At 37.5% G+C, this 24,662-nt stretch overlaps 1 protein-coding gene across 7 annotated transcripts in view; it reads left to right on the top strand.

The window, feature by feature from the left end:
- Positions 1-24,662, top strand: part of NRF1 (nuclear respiratory factor 1) — a 135,937-nt gene that overhangs the window by 73,862 nt on the left and 37,413 nt on the right. For 5 of the 7 annotated variants that reach the window (XM_038556538.1, XM_038556541.1, XM_038556539.1 and 2 more), the window contains 5 exons: positions 14,910-15,068; positions 15,881-16,078; positions 16,844-16,945; positions 20,643-20,801; positions 23,222-23,379. In XM_038556538.1, coding sequence (XP_038412466.1) covers positions 14,910-15,068; positions 15,881-16,078; positions 16,844-16,945; positions 20,643-20,801; positions 23,222-23,379 — 776 coding nt within the window. The remainder of the gene's footprint in view (positions 1-14,909; positions 15,069-15,880; positions 16,079-16,843; positions 16,946-20,642; positions 20,802-23,221; positions 23,380-24,662) is intronic. The other 2 variants (XM_038556537.1, XM_038556543.1) reach the window with 2 other exon arrangements.

Here is a 24,662-nt window from a genome sequence, read left to right as displayed (position 1 = left end):
CTCTCTTGGTAAATTCAGTTGTGAGTTTTCTTTCCTGATCTTATTCAGTCTTCCAGCAGCATTTAGCACAGTTGATTATTCCTTCCTTCTTTTTTTTTTTTTTTTTAAGATTTTGTTTATTTATTCATGAGAGACACAGAGAGAACAGAGACACAGGCAGAGGGAGAAGCAGGCTCCATGCAGGGAGCCCAACATGGGACTAGATCCCCGGTCCCCAGGATCACGCCCTGGGCTGAAGGCAGTGCTAAACTGCTGAGCCACCCAGACTGCCCTAGCTTCATTCTTTAAACTCGCCCTCAGTCACTGTGCTCTGGCCACACTGGCCCTCTTTTTATCACACTCCAAGCCCATTCTTTTGCTTTTACTGTTTTGTTCTCCCAGATTGTTACATGCTTAACCTTATCTTATTCAAAGTCTGGCTCAGACATTACCTCCTAAGACCAGCCTTTCCTGATTATCCCATCTAATGGAGCTTCTCCTTGCTACCAAGTCACTGCCGAATGCGTCCCCCTATCCTACTGTCTTGGTAACACTGTTTGCTATCTGAAATTATCTTATTCATGAACATTTATACTTGTCTGTGATCTATCTCTCCAGCTAGAATTTGAGAGCAGGAATTTAGTTTCCATTCTTTACTGCTGTCTACTACAGCTCCTGTCACCTAAATAACCTTTGAATTTTAAATAATAGTATCTGTTCAGTAAATGACCTAAGATTCACAGTAAAATGAATCCAGCATGGTAGGTACTTGGATTGTAAGTCTTCCAAGTGGATGTTCATTGACTGCAGACACTGATGCTGCTACTCAGGGGGTAACACTTTTTTTCCTGCTGAATCTGAGCTTGCAGCTTAGTCTAAAGCCATATAATATTTTATAAAGCTAAATTGTGATCTTTTGCTTATTGGATTCATAGATCTTTCTCTGGACATTTGAAGAATATCTAAATAATGGTTCAAAAGGAAAGCATTATCTAAACTTTTTTCCTGTCACTTCATACCTATTATTCTGTCCTTAGGACCATTCTGACTAATTAAAACATAAGATGATTTTTTTTACCTGATTGATGTAAAGAATTTATACCTCAGATATAAGGTAGATAAAAAGTTAACTAAACTTCTGGTTAAGAATACTATGAGAGGCATTATGCCCTCTACCGTGATGGGCATTTTTTTTCCTTTGTCACATTTGAAACTTTTGCTTTCTATTCTTGTGAAATACACACTTGGGAGAGCTTTGTCTAATGATCCCAGGGAAGTTAGTACTGAAATCAGGGATCAGACTCAGAAAGAAGTACTTTGTTGGGAGCATGCACATTCTTTATCATACTACATTCCATCCTTTCCCTTCTCATCACAGATCATGACTAAAAAGTAATATGTAACAAATAAAACAAACAGATGGTGAGGAGGAGTGAGAGCAGGGTGTTGAAAACCCCAGCTCCTAACTGGATGGTAATTTCTGCGTATTTGGATCCTGGATTTTGCCCTCTGGATCTTTTTTTTTTTTTTTTTTTTTTTTTTTTAATTAATGTGAGCCAGTTACCTTTTTTTTTTTTCTAATTGATACCAAAACCTTTCACGATTAATGATCGTGAAAACAGGGTATTATTTCAAACTAAACCTAGGTAGGAGAGGGAATGGGAATACAAGCATTTTAACACAGTGTCAGTAGAAATGCGCAGTGGTATTATCTTTCCAGAAAGCTGGGTGACAGTCATATCAAAATTTAACATATGAAAAAAAAAAAAAAACAAAATTTAACATATGTAATGTCATGCCTTCCAGGTGAGCAAAGATGTATGTTCATGGCATTGTTTATAATAGAAAAATCTGGGAACAAAGTACTTGAATAAGTTAGAGTAGTGATGTTTAGAATTTATATGAAAAAACAGCAGCTCCCAAACTAGACTAGAAATTTACTATTCAGGGAAATATTAGACACCAAAAATGCTGACGTTTTCTCTATTGCAGTGGGATAGAGAGTTCCAGTAGTTTTTAACTGCTTGTAAAATAACAGTACATATGTTCTCTAATTTGCTTTGTTTAATACTTTGTTTAGTGCTAATTTTTTGTTTGTTTAGGAGAGGGCTAGATTTTTTTCCCCCAGGGAATACATAATTGAGTTAATCAATTTCATTTGTTTAGAACGTGCACACAAAACTTGTCTCTGTGTGTTGTGTGTATGTAGAACTTACTGTAAAACCAAAATATTAACAGTGATTATCTGTACATGATGGCATTATGAGTGCTTTTCACTTTCTTTGTCTAATAAGCATGAATTACTTTTATAAATAGAAACACAAAAATATTTTTATATTTAAACTTGAATTTTTCTTTTTTTTTTTTTAAATTTTATGTACTTATTTTAGAGAGAGAGAGCGTGAGCATGAGGATAGGGGCAGAGGAGAAGCAGGGTCCCCACTGAGCAGGGAGCCGAATGCAGGGCTCAATCCCAGGACCATGAGCCAAAGGCAGATGATTAGCTGATTGAGCCACCCAGATGCCCCTAAATTTGATTTTTTTTAAAGTACAAGTTTGTTGAACTTTAGATGAAGTTGTCAACAACTCTTTTTTCTTTCTCTTATTTTTCTCATATAGCTACTATGTTTTGGGAGACACACTACTAAGTTTTTATAGGAGTATCTCATTTAATCCTGGTCCTCCAGAGTACATATATAATTCCTATTTCATAGTCAAGGAAGCAGAACTCATATATGGTTGATTGATAACCATAAAGGATGAGGAAATTTAATTGGATACCAATTCTAGAATCCAGACCATATAGGTAATTCATGACTTCCTTGAAGTGTTGAATTCCAGAATTATAAAGGTGCATTGTAACAGAGATGGACTTGGGTTAACTAGACAACTCTATTAGTCATCTTATCTGCACTGAATGCTGTGGAGATGAATAATGTTTATATTGATGATCCAGACTGACAAATATAATTCTATATGTAATCCTAAGATGAGTACTCAATCATCTAAAGAGTAAATTGTATTCAATATTGTTCTAATGTTATGGGTTGGTTCCATTATTATCTACAAATTTGAAAGTTAGCCTGGTTTATTAGAGTTGGAAGCTCTAGTCTCTAGTCCCATTCCTACCACATAGAGCCCGGGTTCCCAGTTTTATCTGAAAGTGAGAATAATATATGCCCTCCTACTTTATGGAGTCAAAGAAATTAAAAATAAGGTATTATATGGGAAAGTGCTTTGAAAATGAATACATCACACAAAGATAGTATTATCAATTACTTATACTAACTGTATATATTACCTATATTAACTTTTGAGTGATCTGAACATTACCATTTCTCACCCATTTTTCACTTACAGAAAGTTAGTGGACCTGGAATTTTTATTTGGCTAAGCAATGAAGTGGGACAATACAGGTGATCATATATTTAAAATTGAGGCATAAAGAGAGGAAGCAATTTATGAGGCAAATTAGTGACAAACAGAAATGGAATTAAATGATGAAGTCCATATTGCCAGTGTTTTCTTTCTCTCTCTCTCCCTCTCTCTCTCTCTCTCTGTTTCTGTCTCTTTCTTAAAATTATATTATGATCATCACTCAGGTTGAGTATTTTAACTAATCTACACTAAACATTTACTGTTTTTTTTTTTTAACATTTACTGTTTTAAAGAAATTTCTTGCTTTATCAAAATTGTCTCCTACACAAACTGAAATTACATATGATAGAATATCTTAAGTTCTGTGTGAACTGAATGCTCTGGTTCTTTTAGGAAGCAGCTCTGTAGTTTTGTTTTTTGTCATTTTTTAATTTATTTTTGGTTTTGGTATGAGTATGATGCCATGTTAGTAAATAGAATATTTACATAAACATTCACTTAAAAATAGAAACTATTATAACTCTGTCTTGATCCTGTTAAAGTCTTAGTGTGTATGTGTGCGTCTGTGTGTGATAAAAAACACATAGCTCTGTAATATTTTTAGTGCTAAAATGAAAACTTGCATTTCTAGGGACCTTTGAGAAAAGTGTCTAGGGGAATGCCCTGATGGCTCAGTGGTTGAGTGTCTTCTTTCAGCTCAGGGGGTGATCCTGGGGTCCTGGGATCGAGTTCCACATCGGGCCCCCCACAGGGAGCCTGCTTCTCCCTCTGCCTATGTCTCTGCCTCTCTGTGTCTTTCATGAATAAATAAATAAAATATTTTTAAAAAGAAAAAAAGAATAGTGGCTAGAACTTATCCCATATCTGCCTGCCTACTGGCATAAGAGTTGAAGGAGGTTGAGATAAGGCTTAGCAGAAGAAATCATTAATTTAGTGTAGATTCTGCAATGAAATAATGAAGCATCTTTTTCAGAGATTTTGGAAGCCAGGTTTGCAAAATTTTATAGGATACTTCAGACCAGAAACCAAAGCTAAATCATGCTTCTCAAACTTCAGGGTGCATAAGAATTACTTGAGAGTCTTGTCATTTAAATGCAGACTATGTCTTGAGTGGGGACCTGAGATTATGGCTTCTAGCAAGCTCCCAGGTGATGCCAATGCTGCTGCTAATTCCCAGACTACACTTTGAAATTAGAAATTACGTTGTTGCTTGAAGAGTTTTTAAGCAATTATTATGATTTTGCTCGTGGGAAATCAGTTCTGCTCTTTAACCACATTGGAATCTAGTCAGATTGTCTTTTTCTTGGGAGGCTATAAATCTTTTGGAATTTGTCTTAGAAGAGATGCACGCAAAGATTATAATATAGAAGAAGCATCTCTGGAAAGATCAGTCCAGCATTATTGTTTAAAATTAGTCCTTTTTGAGACAAAGAAGGGCATTCATAATGATAATGGGGTAAAATCAGAGTAACAACTGACACCATAGAAATAAAAAGGATTATAAGAGCATACTGTAAAAAATTATATGCCAGTAAATTGGACAGAAAAAAAGTGGTAAATTCCTAGAACATACACTCTTCCAAAACTGAAACAGAAAGAAATAGAAAATCTGAACAGACCAGTTATTAGTAATGAAATTGAATAAAAAAACTCCAGGGCTCCTGGCTAACTCAGTCAGAAGAGCATGTGGCTCTTACTCTCAGGGTCCTGAGTTCCAGCCCCATATTGGGTGTGGAGATTACTTGAATAAATAAAAAGTTTGAAAAATAATGAACAAATAAAGCAAAACAAACAGAAAAAACCTTCCAACGAGCAAGTCTAAGACCAGATGGCTTCACAGGTGAATTCTACCAAACATTTAAAGAAGAGTTGATACCTGTTCTTTTCATACTATCCCAAAAAATAGAGGAAGAAAAGAAATTGTCAAATTCCTTCTATGAGGGCAGCATTACCATGATGTCAAAACCGGAAAAAAGACACTACAAAAAAGAAAACTACAGGCCAATATTTCTGATGCACGTAAGTGCAAAAATCCTCAACAAAATATTAGCAAACTGAATTCAACAAGACATTTAAGAAAAAAATTTTTTAAGAAAAAAATCTTTCACCATGATCAAATGGGATCTGTTCCAGGGTTGCAAGAGCAGTCCAGTATTCACAAATCAATCAGTGCGATACTTCACATTAACAAGAGGAGGTTAGAAATCATGTGACTATCTCATGAGATGCAGAAAAAAAAATTGACAAAATACAACATCCATTCATGATAAAAACTCTCAGCAAATTTTTTTTAGAGGGAGCATACCAAGATAATAAAGGCCATCTATGAAAAACTCACAACTAACATCATATTCAGTGGTGAAAAACTGAGAACTTGGGATGCCTGGGTGGCTCAGTGGTTTGGCACCTGCCTTCGACCCAGGGTGTGATCTTGGAGACCCGGGATCGAGTCCCGTGTCGGGCTCCCTGTATGGAGCCTGCTTCTCTCTCTCTCTGCCTGTGTCTCTGCTTCTCTCTCTCTCTGTATCTCTCATGAATAAATAAATAAATTTTTTAAAGATTTTATTTATTTATTCATGAGAGACACAGAAAGAGGGGCAGAGACACAGGCAGAGAGAGAGAGAAGCAGGCTCCATGCAGGGAGCCCGACACGGGACTCGATCCTGGGTCTCCAGGATCACGCGCTGGGCTTCAGGCGGCACTAAACCACTGCACCACCGGGGCTGCCCCAAGTAAATAAAATCTTAAAAAAAAAAACCTGAGAACTTTTCCTCTAAGATCAGGAACAAAGATGTCCACTGTCACCATTTTTATTCAGCATAGTACTAGAAGTCTTAGCCACAGCAGTCAGACAAGAAAAAGAAATAAATGGCATCCAGATTGGTAAGGAAGGAGTAAAACTGTCATCATCTGCAGATAACATCATACTATATGTAGAAATGCTAAATACTCCACCAAATAATTATTAGAACTGATAAATGGATTCAGTAAAGTTGTAGGACACAAAACTGATATACAGAAATTTGTTGCATTCCTATATGCTAATAACAAAGTAACAGAAAGAGAAAGGAAAACAATTATATTTACTATTGTACCAAAAAAGAATAAAATACTTAGAAATAAACTTAATCGAGGAGGTGAAAGACCTATACTCTGAAAACTGTAAGATATTGATGAAAGAAATTGAAGACAATACAAATAAATGGAAAGACATTCTGTGCTCATGGATTGGAAGAATTACTATCGTTAAGGGGTGCTTGGCTGGCTTATTCGGTAGAGCATGCAACTCTTAATCTCAGAGCTATGAGTTCTAGCCCCATATTGGGTGTGGAGCCTACTTAAAATTTATTAATAAATGAATGAATTAATATCATTAAAATTTCCATACTATCCAAAAACAATCTACAGATTCAGTACCATCCTTATCAAAAATCCAATAGCATTTTTCATAGAATTAGAACAAATAATCTGTATGGAATCACAAAAGACCCCAAATAGCTAAAGCAGTCTTGAGAAAGAAGAACAAAAATGGAAGTATCACAACCCCAGATTTCAAGAGAGACTACAAAGCTATAGTAATCAAAACAGTATGGAACAGTATAAAAATAGGCACATAGACCAACAGAACAGAATAAAGAGCCCAGAAATAAACCCATTTTATGGCCAGTTAATCTGTGACCACAGAAACAAGAATATACAATGGAGAAAAGACACTCTTCAAAAATGGTGCTGGGAAAACTGGACAACTACGTGCAAAAGAATTAAACTAGACCACTTTCTTTCACCATACATAAAAATAAAGCTCAAAATGGATTAAAGACCTAAACATGAGACCTGAAACCATAAAACTCTTGGAAGAAAATTAGGCAGTGATCTCTTGGACATTGCCTTTGCAACATATTTGTGGATATGTCTTTTTAGGCCAGGGAAACAAAGCAAAAATAAACTATTGGGACTATACCAGAATAAAAATATTTTGCACAACAAAGGAAACCATCAACTAAACAAAAAGGCAGCCTACTAAATGTGAGGAAATATTTGCAAATGATATATCTATTAAGGGGTTAATATCCAAAATATATAAAGAAGCTATACAACTCAACACCAAAAAACAAAAACAAAACAAAACAAAACAAAAAACAATGTAATTAAAAAATGGACAGAGGATCTGAATAGATGTTTTTCCAAAGAAGACATACAGATAACAGATACCCCCAAAACTCTTAAATACAGAGCACAATACAAAGAGTAGGTGAGTAGGGGGATGGGTGCGATAGATAAAGGGGATTAAGAGGTATAAACTTCTAGTTATAAAATAAGCCATGGAGGGGGCACCTGGGCACTTTACTAATATAAAGTGGTTGAGCATCTGTCTTTGGCTCAGGTCATGATCCTGGGTCCTGGGATCGAGTCCCTCATCAGGCTTTCCCAGGGAACCTGCTTCTCCCCCTGCCTGTGTCTTTGCCTCTCTCTCTGTGTTTCTCATGAATAAGTAAATCCTTAAGGTAGGTAGGTAGGTAGGTAGGTAGGTAGGTAGATAGATAGATAGATAGATAGATAGATAGATAGATAGATAGATAGATAGATAAAAGTAAGTCACAGAGATGAAACAACATAAGGAATATAGTCAATAATGTTGTGATAACATTGTATGGTGACATAGGTGACTACAATTATTTTGGTGAGCATAGAATTGTCAAACCAGTATGTTATACACCTGAAACTAATATAAATATTCTATAGTAATTACACTTCTAAAAAAAAAATCTGCTACTTTTTCCTTTGTTCCTTCCCTTTCCTCACCTGAACTTACTGTCCTCCTCTTACTCTCACTGGAGCAATCTTTGTTGCTTTAATATTCCCTTGGGGTGATGATGCAATAGGGTAGTAATTCCTCACCAGTTTTTAGGAAAAACCTTCAGAAACATTCAGCACAGTGATTGCTTCATTAGAAGGAAGTTATTCACAGGGTCTGACCCATTTTACTTAGAAACTATTAATCAGTTGTCTTTTAGGTTTTTTGAATGTTGTTTTGCAAAAGCATAGGTCCAGCCTCTTCTACCCAAAGAGTAGAAACATTATGCTAACTGAAATAAGCCAAACACAAATGACAAATCTTGTGTGCGATTCCACTTACATGACATATCTAAAATGGGCAAATTCATAGAGGCAGAAAAGAGTAGAATTTACAATGGGCAGAAGAGGAGTAGAATGAAGAGTTATTGCTTAATGCATACAGAGTTTCTGTTTGGGATGGTGATGAATACGTTCTGGAAGTAGTAGCGATGATTGTACAGCACTGTGAATGTACTTAATGCTACTGAATTGTACATATTAAAACCATAATTTATATATATTTTATGACAAAAAAATTAGTATAGAGTGGTCTTCAAACTTGACCACATAGTAAAATCACCTGGAGAATTTAAAATCATAGTGCCCATACTGCAGACCAATTAAATCAGAATCTTTGGGGATGAGATCCAGCATGTATAGCATTTAAACTCCCCAGGGGATTACAATGTGCAGCCAACTTTGAAAACCACTGTTGTAGATAATAGTTCCAAACTGTTTCTCCTTACTGTAATGTCAAAACTTATGTACAAAGTAGGCTTTTCCTACCATCTAAAATTATCGAAAAATGTTTATATGATGCCATTCCACATTTTGTAAATATTAGGCAGGCAGGATGAGATTAAGACAATAACAAAATTATTACTAACAAAAATACTGAATTCTTAAGTAGAACATAACATATTTTGAGTAGAGTAAAAGAATAATGATATATTTAAGAATGCTAATAGAAGGGAATAGACATAGAAATTCCATATGCAGGATATAACTAGAGAAAATATTTGCAAATTATATGGCAAAGTAGTAATACCCAGAATAGAAATTTCCTTCAGTTTAATAAGAAAGAGATATTAGAAAAATAAGCAAAGCATTCTGAACAGTTCAGAAGAAGAAAAATAATCAGTAAACATACAAAAAGATTCTCAACCTCACTAGTAATGAAAAAGTAATTACCATTTCCCCCACATTTGATTAGTCAAAATAAGAAAGGTGAGTAATAAAAAATTTGAGGGAGGTTTTGAAAGAATGAGTATTGTTGTGTACTGTTGATGGGAATGGGATTGGCAGACTTTTTGGAAGACAATTTGGCAGTGTCTATTGAAATGTTAAATGCAAGGGCGCCAGAATGGCTCCATTGGTCAAATGTCTAACTCTTGATCTCAGCTCAGGTCTTAATCTCAGGGTCACAAGTTCAAGCCCCAAGTTGGGCTCCACACAGGGTGTGGAGCCTACTTTAAAAACAAAAATTAAATGTATATGCCTTCTAACCAGCAGTTTCACTTTGCTGCTAGAGAAACACCCATACCTGTGGACAAAGAGACATTTTACAAGCATTGTAAATAACCTAGATGTTTATCAGCAGGCGAATGGTTAAATAAAATGGAAAAAACCTCTATCATGGATACTAGAGAACTACTTTTTTTAAATTAGGTTATTCTAGTTGCAGTACCATGAGAAGGTCTCTGTGACAATATGTTGAGTGGAAAAATTGAGTTGTAGGAAAATATGTACAATATGATATAATTTGTGTTTTCTTTCATCACATAAAACTGTGCTTTTCCATCATATATTCATGTAAATGCATAGAATTTGGCCAATAAGGAAGAACATTCTGGCTGCTGATATGTGACTGGTTTGGGGAAGATGGATGGAAAAGAGTACTTTGCTTGTTTAGATTTTTGTACAAAAGAGTATGGCTGGGATGAGATAGCAGAAACGGACTGATTTAGACTCTTTCAAAGGGAAGGTACAATTTTAAAAGCAGTTTGATGAATGTGAAAGAGACAGTCTAGTAGGTTGATGGGGTGTGGAGAGAGAGAAAGCAGAGGGGTTGGCTTGAGAGAAGTCTCAAAACGAGTGATTTCATTGACATATATTCTCTGAAGTTCTCTTTCCTTCCAGACTTGTTCTCCCCATGTTTCTATGGGAATATGTTTTATGGGGGAATGAAATTAAAAGAAGCCAGTGTTTCTGCTGATGCTGCCAGGGAGTGGGGATGTAGGATTGGCATTTCTAATAAGGAAAATCACTCTCATTGTCTCTATGAACAGAGGTCAGTGGTGGAAATCATTTTAAATAGTGAGCAAAAATGTCATTTTGCTTTTGCTTTCTAATACCCTTTATATATCCATCTGAATGTAATTGAATCTGTTGACCTGGAAGGTCATAACTTTAAATTAAAATAATGAAGCCACAATATGAAAACTCTACAGTTTTCCTTCTCTGCCGCATTCCTGTTTCCCCGTAGGTTCTAGAAAGCATCACCTGCCAACACAACTTGATTTCAGCAGCCTTCTCTTAAAATTAATTATGAATACGCTCATCTTTTCAGTAAAGGGGGAGTTGACAAACGTTTTGGTTTGAGAGGCCTTTTCTTGGTAACTGAATCAAATTAGACACCAGGGCCTCAAAAATCCTAGACTTGGGTACAAGTGGAGCAAAGATAGAATGAGAAAAGATGGGCATTTGGGAATGTACAAGGATAATGCATTGTTGAACAGCAAAGAATTTACAAGTGGACAATTTCTAACATAGTAAATTATTTCATTGTGGCTAGATTAAACTTTTTAGAATTTCAGAAAATCTTTTTAAAAACCATCTGTGATTTCTACATAATCTTTACTTTTGATTGCCACTGGCAGGAATTTGATACCATTTTTCTTTGCTGATGTGCCCGGAATGAGTGGGACTTTCTACTCTTTGCAGGTTTGGGGTGGGTTTACTGACCAAGCAGGACACTTTAAGCCCATATATAACCCTAAATCAGAATGAGAGGCTGGGAAAGCTTGTTACGGCCCAATTAAAGGACAGCCTGAGAGGGTAGGCTTTACCTTTGCTGATCCTGTTGATTGTCTCCTCTGGGGATTAAAGACAAACCTTCTTTAACAAGCACATTGAGTAGCTTGGGTTTCCAAAACTCTCCAGGACCAGTAATTAATCCAACTGGTAATAAGAGCACAGTGCTGAATTCTGGAAAGACATCATTTAACTCTTTCTATACTGCATAGTTCATTTTCCCTTATTGATAGTCCCTTTTGTCTGAGCACTGTTTATTTGGGACAGTATAAAGTAACAGTCTGGTGGAAAATCGTCCTTTTCAGTGAAGTCATATCATCTCTATGCATTTAAAAGCAAAGAATGGTCTTCATCCCCCAAATGTACAGACTTGAAAAGTGAACTTTTAGAACTTTTCTACTATAGTAGAAAGTGCTTTTTACCTCTTGTTTTGATATGGGGGCAAATTACACAGTGGATAATTAGTAAAACATTAAAATCTGCCTGTGAGTTAGAACTTGTATACCAGCAGTTAAATTTCACTCTGGTCTCATCTTTTAACTTTTGATGGAGTTTTTGCCTGTGGATGCAACCTTCTCCATATATTGTTTGTCTTTCCTACTCTCTTCTTCCCAGGACTATGAGACATTTCCCATCCAGAGATTCCCAGCACATGGAACATCTCTGACAGGCTGCCTAGTTCTAGTTCTCTCTTCTTATTATGGTTACACTTGAGTCCCATTTTCTGATGATTTCTATTAGTAACTGCTTGTACACATTTTTTTAAATGCCCCCAAATCCCGTAGAACAAATCACCTAAATCATCTCTACATTGGAGTGTTTTGGTAACAGCTTCCTTCTTCAAGGCATTGAATTGACCTCAATGGTTACTTTTTTTTTTTTTTTTAAGATTTTATTTATTTATTCATGAGAGACAGAGAGAGAGAGGCAAAGACACAGGCAGAGGGAGAAGCAGGCTCCATGCAGGGAGCCCGACGTGGGACTCGATCCCAGGTCTCCAGGATCAGGCCCTGGACCCAAGGCAGGCGCTAAACCCCTGAGCCACCTGGGCTGCCCAGTCACTTTTTGATTCTAGCATTCTCTGTCTTATCTTCAACCAGGTTTACACAGATACATATAAACTCACTCTTCTACCTCCTTCTGCCCTTTTCACTATGCCCACCTTGAAAAACTAAGGATAAATGTCTTCCTGTACATCACGGTGTGTTGTAGTAGAAAGCCATTTTAGAACATTGGCTTTTTCTCTGAATTTGAGTAAAGTGCTGCTGACTAGAATCATGATAGTGAAACTGCTGTTAATTCAATGCAGCTATGTGTATGTATGTCCCCACTATCTCTCATCCTTTGAGTTGACCCTATACACTTGTCATTATCATTTTGCAGTTGAGAACATTAAGATTCAGAGGGAGCCGGGGTTCTGAGCCAACTCTCTGAGTCCAGAGCTTATGTTCTTATTGACTGACTGACAGACAACAAGCTGACTCAGGAGATAAAAGAGACATTTCACGAAGAATGTGGGATTTGCTGGGCAATAAGGAGCGAGTATTGGCATTAGAATGGTAGCTTGAGAATGTGGGGCTCTACTAGCAGAGACTAAGACTGAAAAGACAGGTGGTTGGAGAAAAGGCAGAGGAGGGTTTAAAGTGAGTAGGCTGGTACTGTGCCTACACTTCCCATAACCTGTGAGTCCTTGAAACCCAGTGAAAGCCTGATGTGAGAAGCCTGAAAGTAAAACAGGATGGAAGGTGTCCTCACCAGGTACCAGGGTGACCCAGAGCTGAGGAATGTGGGAAATGATGCAAATGTGGTGGGGGATCAGAAGCTGAAAGTCATCAGAATTAGAGAATGTATGTGCTTCCAGGTGAGATTTGAGCAGACTCTTTCAGCCAAGTGTTTTTTGAGTTCTTTCTGAACACTGTAGTCTTATGTTAATTTAGAGCTGTTGAACTTTATTTCATTATCACCAGACTCTGCTAGGTATGGATATAAAGAACTCTCCTTTTGGAGAGTGTTAATGGGATTAAAAGAAAAGAGAGACTTGAGAAAGTATGTGGTGTTGGTTTATTTTGCATCTGAAAAAGCCATTGTTTTTTTCTCCCTTGAAGAAATGCAAATATTGTGTGTGAGGAGGATTAAGCCTTTTCCTTCCCTCTGTATCTGAGGCAAGAAAAAGACACACTCCCAGGAAAGCAGGATAAAGGGGAAAATGACTTTGAGATGCACTTTCTTAAAATAACTGAAGGAGTGACCTCATGAGCCAGCTGATAGCCTGGGTTTGCAAATGGATACGTTTCTATTAGCCTGCTGCTTGATGCTGCAGAGCCAAATATATACGGAGTGTATTATATCATATCCTGTAAGCAGGAGACTGTCTGGGAGAGGCAGGCTTAGGGAGGTGAGATGGCAGGCTCAGCGCAAGGATTAATGATGGATATACAGTCAACCAGAGCTCTTCTCATTAGGGAAGCTTTACTGATTTGGGTTCATGATTCCCTATTATATAATAATTGATATCAGCTTCTGGTAAAATAATATTCAAATAAGAACAACCAATATTTCAGTAGGCTCTCGAATATAAAAGTGGTGTTGCACTCATTCTCTCATTAATACTTAAGCATTCCCATTTCTGTTTTATTCTTTTTTTCTTTTATTGTTACAAGCCCATGTCCTTGGGTCTGACTCATTGCTAAAATTGTCTTCTCCTTTTGGTCTTAAACTGTAGAGGCAGTGTGGACATGTCCTTAGTTAGAGGATGCTGCTTTTCTCCTGAGTGTTGCAGAGGTTAAAAGGAAAGCAGTAGGTCCAGGGAGGAACATTATAACTTGATAAACTGCTTCTCTTGTCAAAAATCATTGTCAGCAATTAAGAATATTCACAAAGTAAGCTCCCCTTCTCCTCCAACATACACACTCAGTGTGGTTCCTGTGCCAGGAGATAAAGAATGGCAGTTGTCTCTGGTTTAACACCTGTTTGGTCTGGATTCGATTTGTAAAATAGATCTGAATGAAGTCCATAATGAGCGTAAGATCACATCTGCTTCACTCCATGTGTGTGTCAGACTCACAGACATTGGCCTAGCGTACCAGGAACTTTCTGGAAAAACTTTAGGGTTATTTCCCTTTTTATTAAGTAAAGCCTATTTCCCATTTGTAACCAACCACTTTCCTGAGTGCTCTTATTGTTTATGGTAGTTTTTCATTGGATTCTCCGGGGTTTCGCAGATGCATAATCATATCCTCTACAAATAATGATGTTATCCTCACTTCTTATTTCTCTTATCTAATTGCCCTGGTTACTTCCTCCAGAACAGTGTTAAATGCATTGCTTTTGTTTGACACCTTAAATGCATGGGAAGCTGTAGAAGGGAAATGAGGTAAATAGCATCCATAGTATCTTAGGCAGAAATCAAACTTGGGGGCAGCTATTCTTGATCTTCTAGGAACAAGTCTATGAAACACAGCTTAAGGTATACCTTACCAACATATGTATAATTCTCAGCCACCCGTGGAACTATGATAACCTGTGGAGAACAATGGGTTCTCATCAGTTACGTCTTGGAATTCTCTGCAACCCTCCAGGAAGGCTCTCTGTTTTATTATCTTAAAAATTCTAAGATAATAAAAGACATGGGCACATTGCAGATATTTTTCATGACCGCTGATGACCACACTCTTGTCTTCTAGGCCCAGCTTCGGGCATTTATTCCAGAGATGCTCAAGTACTCCACAGGTCGGGGGAAACCAGGCTGGGGCAAAGAAAGCTGCAAGCCCATCTGGTGGCCTGAAGATATCCCATGGGCAAATGTCCGGAGCGACGTCCGCACAGAAGAGCAAAAGCAGAGGGTGAGAGTTTCTCAGACCTGAGTAGTTTGTTGCTTTTCCACTCTGAATCAACTACAGTTTTGCAGGTTCCACATCTTATTATAAAAAGTTTAGAAACATATGTGTAAAAGTCAAACCTGTCTCCCAAAAGAAGTTTGATATTCTTTGATTTGTAGTCGTTCTCATTCATCATTTCATCACTATAAAGACTTGGGGCGAGTCCATGAATTTACACTTCTCTCTGCCTCGTTGCCTTTTGGAGCAGTTTTAATATTATGAGGTACTTGGAAAAACTGAAGAAACTTCAAGAAAAAAGTATCACTTTGAAGACTTAGAAATGTCCTTATTCCTGGTTAGTGAGAACCACTGTTGAAAAATATAGAATTAAAAAGATGTGAAGTTGGCTAAGTCTGCTGATAATGACACTTCTTTTTAAAAACATCGACTCAACTAGTTGTCATCCCTTGCTTTTTCTGCATATTTGTTTTTTAGTTAGCTTGGAAGTTTATTTAGAATCTTAATATATAATTTTTGACAAAAGAGTAACCTCCTTTTGTGAGAAGTTTAAGTGTTAGTCTCAGGTTAGAATGGGATATAAAACCCAAAAGCTGAACCAGAGTTTGGTTAGGAAGGAGACGAGTGGGAAATCTTTGGTGTTTGATGCTGAGTTTCTCTGTGCCACAGTCGGTCTACAGGAAATAACCCTGAGGGAGCTTATTCTGTACAGTTTTAGTCTGGTTTGATAAATAAGCGGCTGCTTATTCCATAGTGAGGCTAAATGGCCAATGTTCTTTGTGACTTTTTAATGTGCTTTTTTGGTCTTTTGGTGACAGGTTTCATGGACCCAGGCACTACGGACCATAGTTAAAAATTGTTATAAACAGCACGGGCGGGAGGACCTTTTGTATGCTTTCGAAGATCAGCAAACACAAACACAGGCCACAACCACACACAGTATAGCCCATCTTGTACCATCACAGACTGTAGTCCAGACCTTTAGTAACCCTGATGGCACTGTCTCACTTATCCAGGTGAGTAAACCTGTGGTTATCAGATTATAGTTGCAAGGTGGATCAGTGGGCACTTCACTCCAGACTGAAGAGTTTACTCTTACTTAACTTTTCATAGCTCTCCAAGGTCTTTCTATCTGAAATTGATTTTTTTTAATAAAGATTTTATTTATTCATGAGAGAGAGAGAGAGAGAGAGAGAGAAGCAGAGACACAGGCAGAGGGTTCCATGCAGGGAGCTCGACATGGGACTCAATCCCTGGTCTCCAGGATCACGCCCCGGGCTGAAGGCGGCACTAAACCGCTGAGCCACATGGGCTGCCCTGAAATTTATTTTTGAATACTATTTTAAATTGTTTGCAATTTGTTAAATACAGTGCTATTGGTAGCTTTTTTGGACATTTCCAAGACAAAGCACTAGAAAAATGGCTCCTTTTGTACCATTTGATTCTGTCAGGAACCTGGAGCTAGTCCTTCTGAATGACCTCTTCTGAGGTAAAACACAATTTGTTGGAGCCTCTAAAATTCAGATTGAGGTGAAAGTAGAAAGTCAGTTGGCTGATACTAGGTATTGGTGGTGAAACATGATAGCTTCTGATACTGATTTATTTGGTTGAAATAAAATTCTGAAACTCATGTAAGTATCTAAGATATGATTCATTTCACACTACAAAGCATGCTAATCATTATCTGTGCTGAATTTGGGATTAAATGAATCTTAATCTATGAGTAAAGGAGGTAGAAGAATCCACCACTGATGCTTATCACTCTCTGTGTTTTTCTTTAGGTTGGCACAGGGGCAACAGTAGCCACATTGGCTGATGCTTCAGAATTGCCAACCACAGTCACTGTTGCCCAAGTGAATTATTCAGCAGTGGCTGATGGAGAGGTAAGAAAGAGGATTTGGTCTGCATCTACTTAAATACTTAAATGTATAGGTGAGGGAGTAGTTAGGGTCCACAAGATAAAAAGACCAAGTAGCAACACATCTGTAGCATTATTTTATTTAAGCTTATTAAAACATCAGACCAAGATAGTTGCAAAGTATCTTATGCTGTGTATATTGTCGTAATTGAAATTCATAGATCTCTATGATTCAGACCTGTCAGAAACGTAAAATTTTACATTTACAATATAGCATTTTATATAATACACAATAAAAAAAGATTATCCATGTAATACTTTTATGCTGTAAACCTCAAAGATTTAATCATCAGGTTTTATTAAAACAATTAGATCATGAAGACTGGAACTGACTAAAGAATTCTTTGGAGGGACAAAAATATTTGTGAACCAGTAGATATTTTACATTTTAAATATGCCTTTGAAAAGACTTAATGAGAAAATTGTTCTCTACCAAAATCAAGATAATTATGGAATGTTAGTCTAAAGGTAGCTAACTTTAATTGAGTACTTGGTAAGCACTCAGCCCTGTTAAGAATGGGTTCTGTTATCATCTTCACTTTATAGATGAGAAAACTGAAACATGTAGAGGTTAGATGACTTGCCCAAAATCATGGACTAAGTGTTGAAGCTGAGGAATGCATTTAGAAAAATGTTGTCCAGGCTCTGAGCTCTGAGCCATCTGTGAAGTTCAGGAAAGGCTTCAGTAAGGCTCCATGGACTTTTCCCCCAAATGTACCAGTGTGGTATACCCCTGAAGTTTAAAAAAATAGCTAACAAATGTCAAAGAGCAGCATTAGAAATACAGTTAAACATATTATCTCACCTTTGTTCACAACCATGGAGCATTCTACTCAGAACACCAGAAAGTCATTTTTGTTTGTGCAACTCAGGAAAGGGAGAGAGCTGAGAAAGGTCTCATGGCTAGTGAGATGAAGAGAAACACAGCCAGATTCCCCAGTCAGCAGCAGGAAGGGAGCCCCTGCCATGCTGCAATGAAGCATTAGATGTGTGGAGTGGATTTACATGGGAAATCTGCTCTCAAGAAGCTCCTCCTGTCTGGTGGGGGAGAAGAGTGTACATAAATGAACTCTGGTCCATTCTGCAGGAGATGCTGCAAAGTGGTCTGTGCCTTCAGGAGAGAATGTTTCCAGCTAGGCAGTCTGAGAAGTTTTGGGAGGCAGGAGCAGCATTTGGTTTTGCAGTATAGAGAGGTAACAGTCAAGAGGATATTTACTTTTATAAGTATATAAATGTCACATAGGAGTATGGATTAGCTGACAGAAAAATTCATTAGTCCTCAAACACTAGAACTGGGGGACACTCCTTGAAGTGTGAAAGAGATAGAAAAGACAGTGGTAGGTACATTCACGAGATTTGTTATTCTTTGACTTAATCAGTTATCAACCATATCTACCTACTGAATATTTACTGGTACTACTTAAAGAAAGCAACTCTGTGTTTCTTAAACACTTCCCTAGACACTAATTTTTTGAATCCCATTTTACTAAATAACTTCATGTGTTTGGTGGTAATTAACATATTTAAAAGTTCACAGAAAAGTATGAAATTTTTTTTAAATCTCTGAGTTATCTATGGCTTTTAAGCATGTCATGTTTAAGGCATCTATTGTAGGAGTGGGTGAATGACAGAAAGAGCCAGCTGTTAAATACCCCAATTCAGTCAGATGGGGGAAAAAATGTAATTCTTTGCATACTTCCATTGAAACAAAAATGGTATAAAGAGAAGCAGCACAGGTTATCTCAGAAAGTAACAAAATGTTTTCGATTTCATAGTGTGATTTATTTGCCTTCTCATTTCTCCTAGATGTTGACATGGTTAGCATCTCAGTTTTGAGCTGTAAGAACTGGAATTACTCAAAATATCTCACTGCTTAGGGCAGATAAGACCACATCAAGTCAATGAAACATTGCATCAGATGACTCAGTAGAAACATCCTGTCTTGTAGTTAGCATCTTTTCTTCCAAGGAACACAAAGTACTTTACAAAAATAAATATCTATACTCTTAGAAGTTGTGAGGTCATTTTGTTATCATAACCTTGCCAGTGAGAGCTCTTACAATTAGACCACACCGCCTTCAACTAAGTTACACTTAGTTACAGAACCACTGGGGTCTGTCCCTTCTGGTAATACGTGGTCTCCCAAATTTGTTTGAATACTCTATGTGCTGAGAACAACCAATAATCTAAGTATAGTTGACCCTTAAACAACGTGAGAGTTAGGGGCACAGACCCCCATGCAGTCAAATTCACATATAACTTTTTGACTCCCTAAAAACTTAACTACTAATAGCCAAGTATTGACCAGAAGCCTTACTAATAACAGTCAACTAGCATAAGGAAAAACATATAGTACTATATCGATTGAAAAAAAAATCCTCTTATAAATGGACCCACACAGTTCAAACCTGTGTTGTTCAAGGGTTGACTGTATTTACAAAGAAACAAAAAAGAACCTTAGGCAGCTTAAAACTAAGTAAGGACATAATAAATTGCATAGACATTTAGAAATGAACAAGGAAATAGGGGTGCCTGGCTGGCTCAGTGGGAAGAGCATGCAACTGTTGCTCTCAGGATTGTGAGTTTGAGTCCCATGTTGGGTAAAGAGATTTCTTAAATAAATGAACAAATCTTAAAAAAAAAAAAAGAGTCAAAAAAAAAAAAAAAGAGTCTTTTGGGGCACCTGGCTGACTCAGTTGAAAGAGCATGTGACTCTTGACCTCAGGGTCATGAATTCAGGCCCCACATTGGTGTGGAACCTACTTAAAAAAAGTGAACAAGGAAAGAATTTCAAAATAATTTGACATAAACTACATTGATTTCAAAATATTTATACAATTTCAGTTTTGATGGCGTATTTACCAATGCAAATGGATTTGAGAATTTATTTTGTTATATAATAAGACCACCAATTAGTAGTGGTGATATTAATTGCATTTAAGTGTCAGGAAAGTCAAGTTTTGGAATAGAATGGTATCTGATCATGATGGTATATATGGTTCTGTTAGAAGAAGAGGAAGAAGAAACCAAAGTACAAAGACATTGAAGACATGAATTTTAAGCTGAACCATCACCACATATAACAGTAGCATGATCTATTTCAGATGGTTTTTTAATGAATATCAGTTTGTCTGAAATATAGGAAGGCTGAAGAACAAGTAGGAAAATATGAATAAAGGAATATGTTCTCCATCCTGCCATTCAGTAAACACTTTCTGAGACCTGTGCCATTTACTATAGATTCTATAGATACAGGAAAATAAAGACTGCTCTTGCTCTTAAGGAGCACACAGGTAGGTGGTAGAGAAAAACTCATCAAAGCACAATGGCAATGAGGTAAGGACCGAGTAGAAGCAAGCCCAGGGTACTGTGGAACACAGAGGAGAAGTCCTAAGCCTTGTACCATAGGGGAGTGGAGGGAGTTGTACAGGCTCCATCAGGTTCACCTGAGCTCAACTAGAAGCAAAGGTGCAAGTTGTATTCCTATCAAAGGGAACAGTACATGCAGTATATCGCACTGTCAAAGTGTGGAAGGGCCTCAGGTAGTTCAACTGTAGCTAGAGGAATAAGAGTAACCACAGTTTGAAGGGCCTCATTGGAGTGGGTCTCTCAGAAAAGCATTGATGCTAACTGTACATCCTCTGAATATCTTTCCCTCCTAGGGCTTGGGGCCCTTTCTCTGGGACATGGTGACATCCGGCATAGATAACCACACAGTGGCTCCCAACAGATGGAAAGGGAGAGCAACAAGAGCTCAAGCAAATACAACTAAAGCACTGAGACTGAAGAATAGGAAATTCCAAAGAAATGTTAACACCCAAGTGATTTATTTATCACCTGCCATTATTCTGAATAGAAATCTCTTCGTCTGCTTCTTCTTCCTACTTCCTCTCTACCCTTTGCCACCATCCATTAATCTTTCATGCCATATAATTTAACTCCCTTAAAATATACTATATATGGCAACTTTCTTATACCATTTTTGCTACAAATACAATTGTAACTAAATGTGTATACATGAAATTGCTGGCATTGGAATCTGAGTATTGGGAGAGCCTCACTAGGCCAGGCTCTGCAGTGGGATGGGCAAAAATCTAGAGGGGCAGAACTGGAAAGAGGAAGACTGTTTAATGGCAAAAGGTGACGGGGGCCAGCTAGCTTCAGCTGGTGTTTTGAGTGGAATCATAGACCATCTACAAATTGGCAGTAACTTGTCATTTAAAGTGGCATTGTTTGCAGTGCCACTCACTGGAGTAATGAAATCAAAGAGAGATTAACTCTTGGAAAGCAAGAGTTTTATGAGTTCCTGAGTTAACTTTGCAGTTCTAAGGGAAGGAAACGGGGTATCTCTGCCTCTTAGTGATGAGCCCTTAAGGCTTGTTGGCACAATTCACTGCTTATGAGAACTCAGGGCAAATACTAGGGTAGTTTGAAAAAATGTCCCATTTTCTGGGAGGCTTTTGACAAGCATTCTGAGAAGCACTCTCATAGTCTTAAGTATCATAATAGATCCAAAGCAGGAGGCATTTTAAATATCTCCCTCTCCTAGCTTGTGACACTTTCTTTGGGACACAGTTAACATGCAGTCACAAGCTCTCCACTCACCTGGCCCAAGCAGTGTGAATCAGGAGCAGGAAGAGCTCCAGTGAGCACACCTAACATCCTGAGACTGTAGAAATATTGTACCTGAGCAGATTGATTTATCACCTACCCTAATTTCAAATAGAAATTGCTTTCATTGCCTCTGCTGCTTTTTGTTTTTGAGGGGGAGTGATTAATCAACTGTACTTATTGAGCAAAATGGACTGAAATAGCTAGATAAAGGTATTCGGGACTGAGAAATCTCTAAATGCAAAGCATTATTCTGAAAGCAGTGATTCTTTGGGTACACACACCCCACCCCCACCCCAGGACATTTGGTAATGTCTGGAGATGTTTTTGATTGTCCTGACTGGGGTGGGGGCCGTTAGCATGGGTAAAAGTCAGGATGCTGCTAAACATCCTACCAGGACAGCCCGCCACAGCAAAGACTTGGCTGGCCTCAAATGTTAATAATGCCAATGCCAAGAAAACCCCTGTGCTTGATCTAACAAAACTAAATTCAAGTCTGTTCTCTCACCAAATAGAATTTTTTGTATGTTTTATTTTGTTTCTTCATAATTCTTCCCCACTAGAAGGAAAGCAGTTTTTGCTACATTAAAAAAAAAAAAAATGTTTACTGAATTTGGCAGTTTCCATCAAAAACTAAAATATAAAATAACTTTAATATACAATCCCACCTCTGAGAATTTACTTCATAAAGAGACTCCCATGAAATATGCAATGTAGTATGTAAAGATACTCATCACAGTACTGTTTGTAATAGCAAAAGACTAGAAACTTCTTAAATGCCCATTAAAAGATGGCTGGTTAAATAAATCACGGTGTGTTTATATGCTACAATGCTGTGCAGCCATCATTATGAGTCATGAATGAATGAATGAAGCTATTTTATACATTGCAAAATAGAATCACCTCAGAGATGTGTTGTTGATGAAACAAGCAAGTCACAAAAAGATAACGTAGAATAAGCTGCCATTTTTATTTTTTTAAGAGGAAGTAGAAAGGGAGAAGTAGGAGGGAATGTGTGTATAAATATGCTTGCATATAGAGAAAATATCCCTGCAAAAACACACAAGAAATAGGTAACAGTAGTCACTTCTGGGCAAAAGGTCAGGAGTACTGGCATTACATACTCTTTGGTATCATTTGAATTTTTTTAGAATTATATTTATGATCTATTCAAAAGTTCTAACTTTTGAGTTTTTTATGGTTCAAAATTTTTAATCTGACCCATATTAATGTGTTACCTGTTCAAAAGAATTCAAAAGAATAGGTAATACATTGATAGGGCTCATATATTTCAAAAATTATTTAAAAGTACACATTGGAAAATCTTGCTTTCTGTCTCCTCTCCAACCTACTCCCACAATTCCTGTCCCCCTACACACACTGAGGAAAAGATTTTCAGTGGTTTCTTTTGTGTCCTTCCAGAATTTCTTTATGCAAATATGAGCAAATTCAAATATATTTTCTAATACCTCCTTTTTTATATACAAAAGATAGCATACTAAAAACCCTGTTCTGTACATTATAGGTCATGTTAATTTAAAAATGTGTATGTATTTGGCTGAGCACATAGCAATTTATTATAATCCTTTTGTGACTTTGATTCTTTACTATCATGTCCTTTCTGCCTCAGGTGGAACAAAATTGGGCCACGTTACAGGGAGGTGAGATGACCATCCAGACAACGCAAGCATCCGAGGCCACCCAGGCGGTGGCATCATTGGCAGAGGCCGCAGTGGCAGCTTCTCAGGAGATGCAACAGGGAGCTACAGTCACCATGGCTCTCAACAGGTGGAAGCAGGGCTGGGAGAATCAATGAGGATGGTGAATCTGTCCCTACCTACGGGTTGTCAAGAAAAATGTTGTACCTCTATCTGTCACAGTTGGCAGTTGGAGCTTAACGCTCTTAGCCCATGGCTAACTACATAGCCATATTGTAATTTGGCTCATATTTGTCCTCATTCACCCCATTACTACCCCACCCCACCCCAGTCCAGCCTTCTGACTTCCAGCTCAAGCCTGCTGATCAAGGGACACGGATTGATTTAGCTTCATCCTATCTTGTGCCCTTTATCAGACCAAAAGCAGCAAGGTTTGAGTAGTACGTGTTTTTAAAGGGACCAAAGGATATGATAAAGCAAGAAGCTTCAGGATTGATATTCCATCTCCCCACAAAATAAATCGTGTTTAGTCATACTTTCACTCATCCAAAAGAAACCACTTTTTGTTAGGGGCTTTAATCCATGTTTTGGCTGGTTGAGAGCTGATTTTACTGACTTTTCAGGAAACTTGTTTCCTTTGCTTATCAATGATTTTGAAATAAGTTTTAGACTATTCAGGAAAAACAGACTATTAGGAAATATTTTTCTTCAGGCATGTTTAGGAAGGGTGCTGCAGAATAGGATACCCCAGTGAAAGATAGTTTCCAAAACTAAATTATATTGTTCCTGCTTGGTTCCTTCTGTTGGTTAATGGAAGAGATTATCCCCATACTATTCTTTTTTTTCTTTATTGCTGACATAATTTTATTTTCAGTGGACCTAGGCATTTTACCTAATAGTTAAAAGAGTGCGGGTCTTAAAGCTAGACTATCTGGGTTTACATTGCTGCTCTGTCACCTAACTAGCTGTTTGACCTTGGGATATTTACTTGCACTTAGTGCCCAGGTTTTCTTCTTCTGTAAAACAGGGGTAATAACAGTAGCTACCATGCAGAGGTGTCATGAGAACTGAGAAAGCCACTGCATGTGAGATCCTTAGATCAGTGCCTGGCATATGGTAAGGCTGCTGTCTCCATGATGTATAACAGCTGTTAGCCTCAGATAGTCACTGAACTCTTCTGACATGCCAGCACTCTACTAGGTAAGGTTGTAAGTAAGGAGTGCTCTAAGATACAATGTCTGCCCTCAAAGAAGTCATACTGTTATTTTGGGGAAATTGATTTAAGTAAAACACTCAGTGAACACCATTACTAAGGGTAATTCACTATTGAATTGTGTAGCACAGACCATGAACATTGTAGATCACCTTCCCTCTTACTTTGGAGAAATTAAGTTGGCCCAACTCTACTCCTTC

This window comes from Canis lupus, chromosome 14, assembly GCF_011100685.1.
Source record: "Canis lupus familiaris isolate Mischka breed German Shepherd chromosome 14, alternate assembly UU_Cfam_GSD_1.0, whole genome shotgun sequence".
NCBI classification, from domain to species: Eukaryota; Metazoa; Chordata; class Mammalia; order Carnivora; family Canidae; genus Canis; species Canis lupus.
This window is presented reverse-complemented; position numbering and strand designations above follow the sequence as displayed.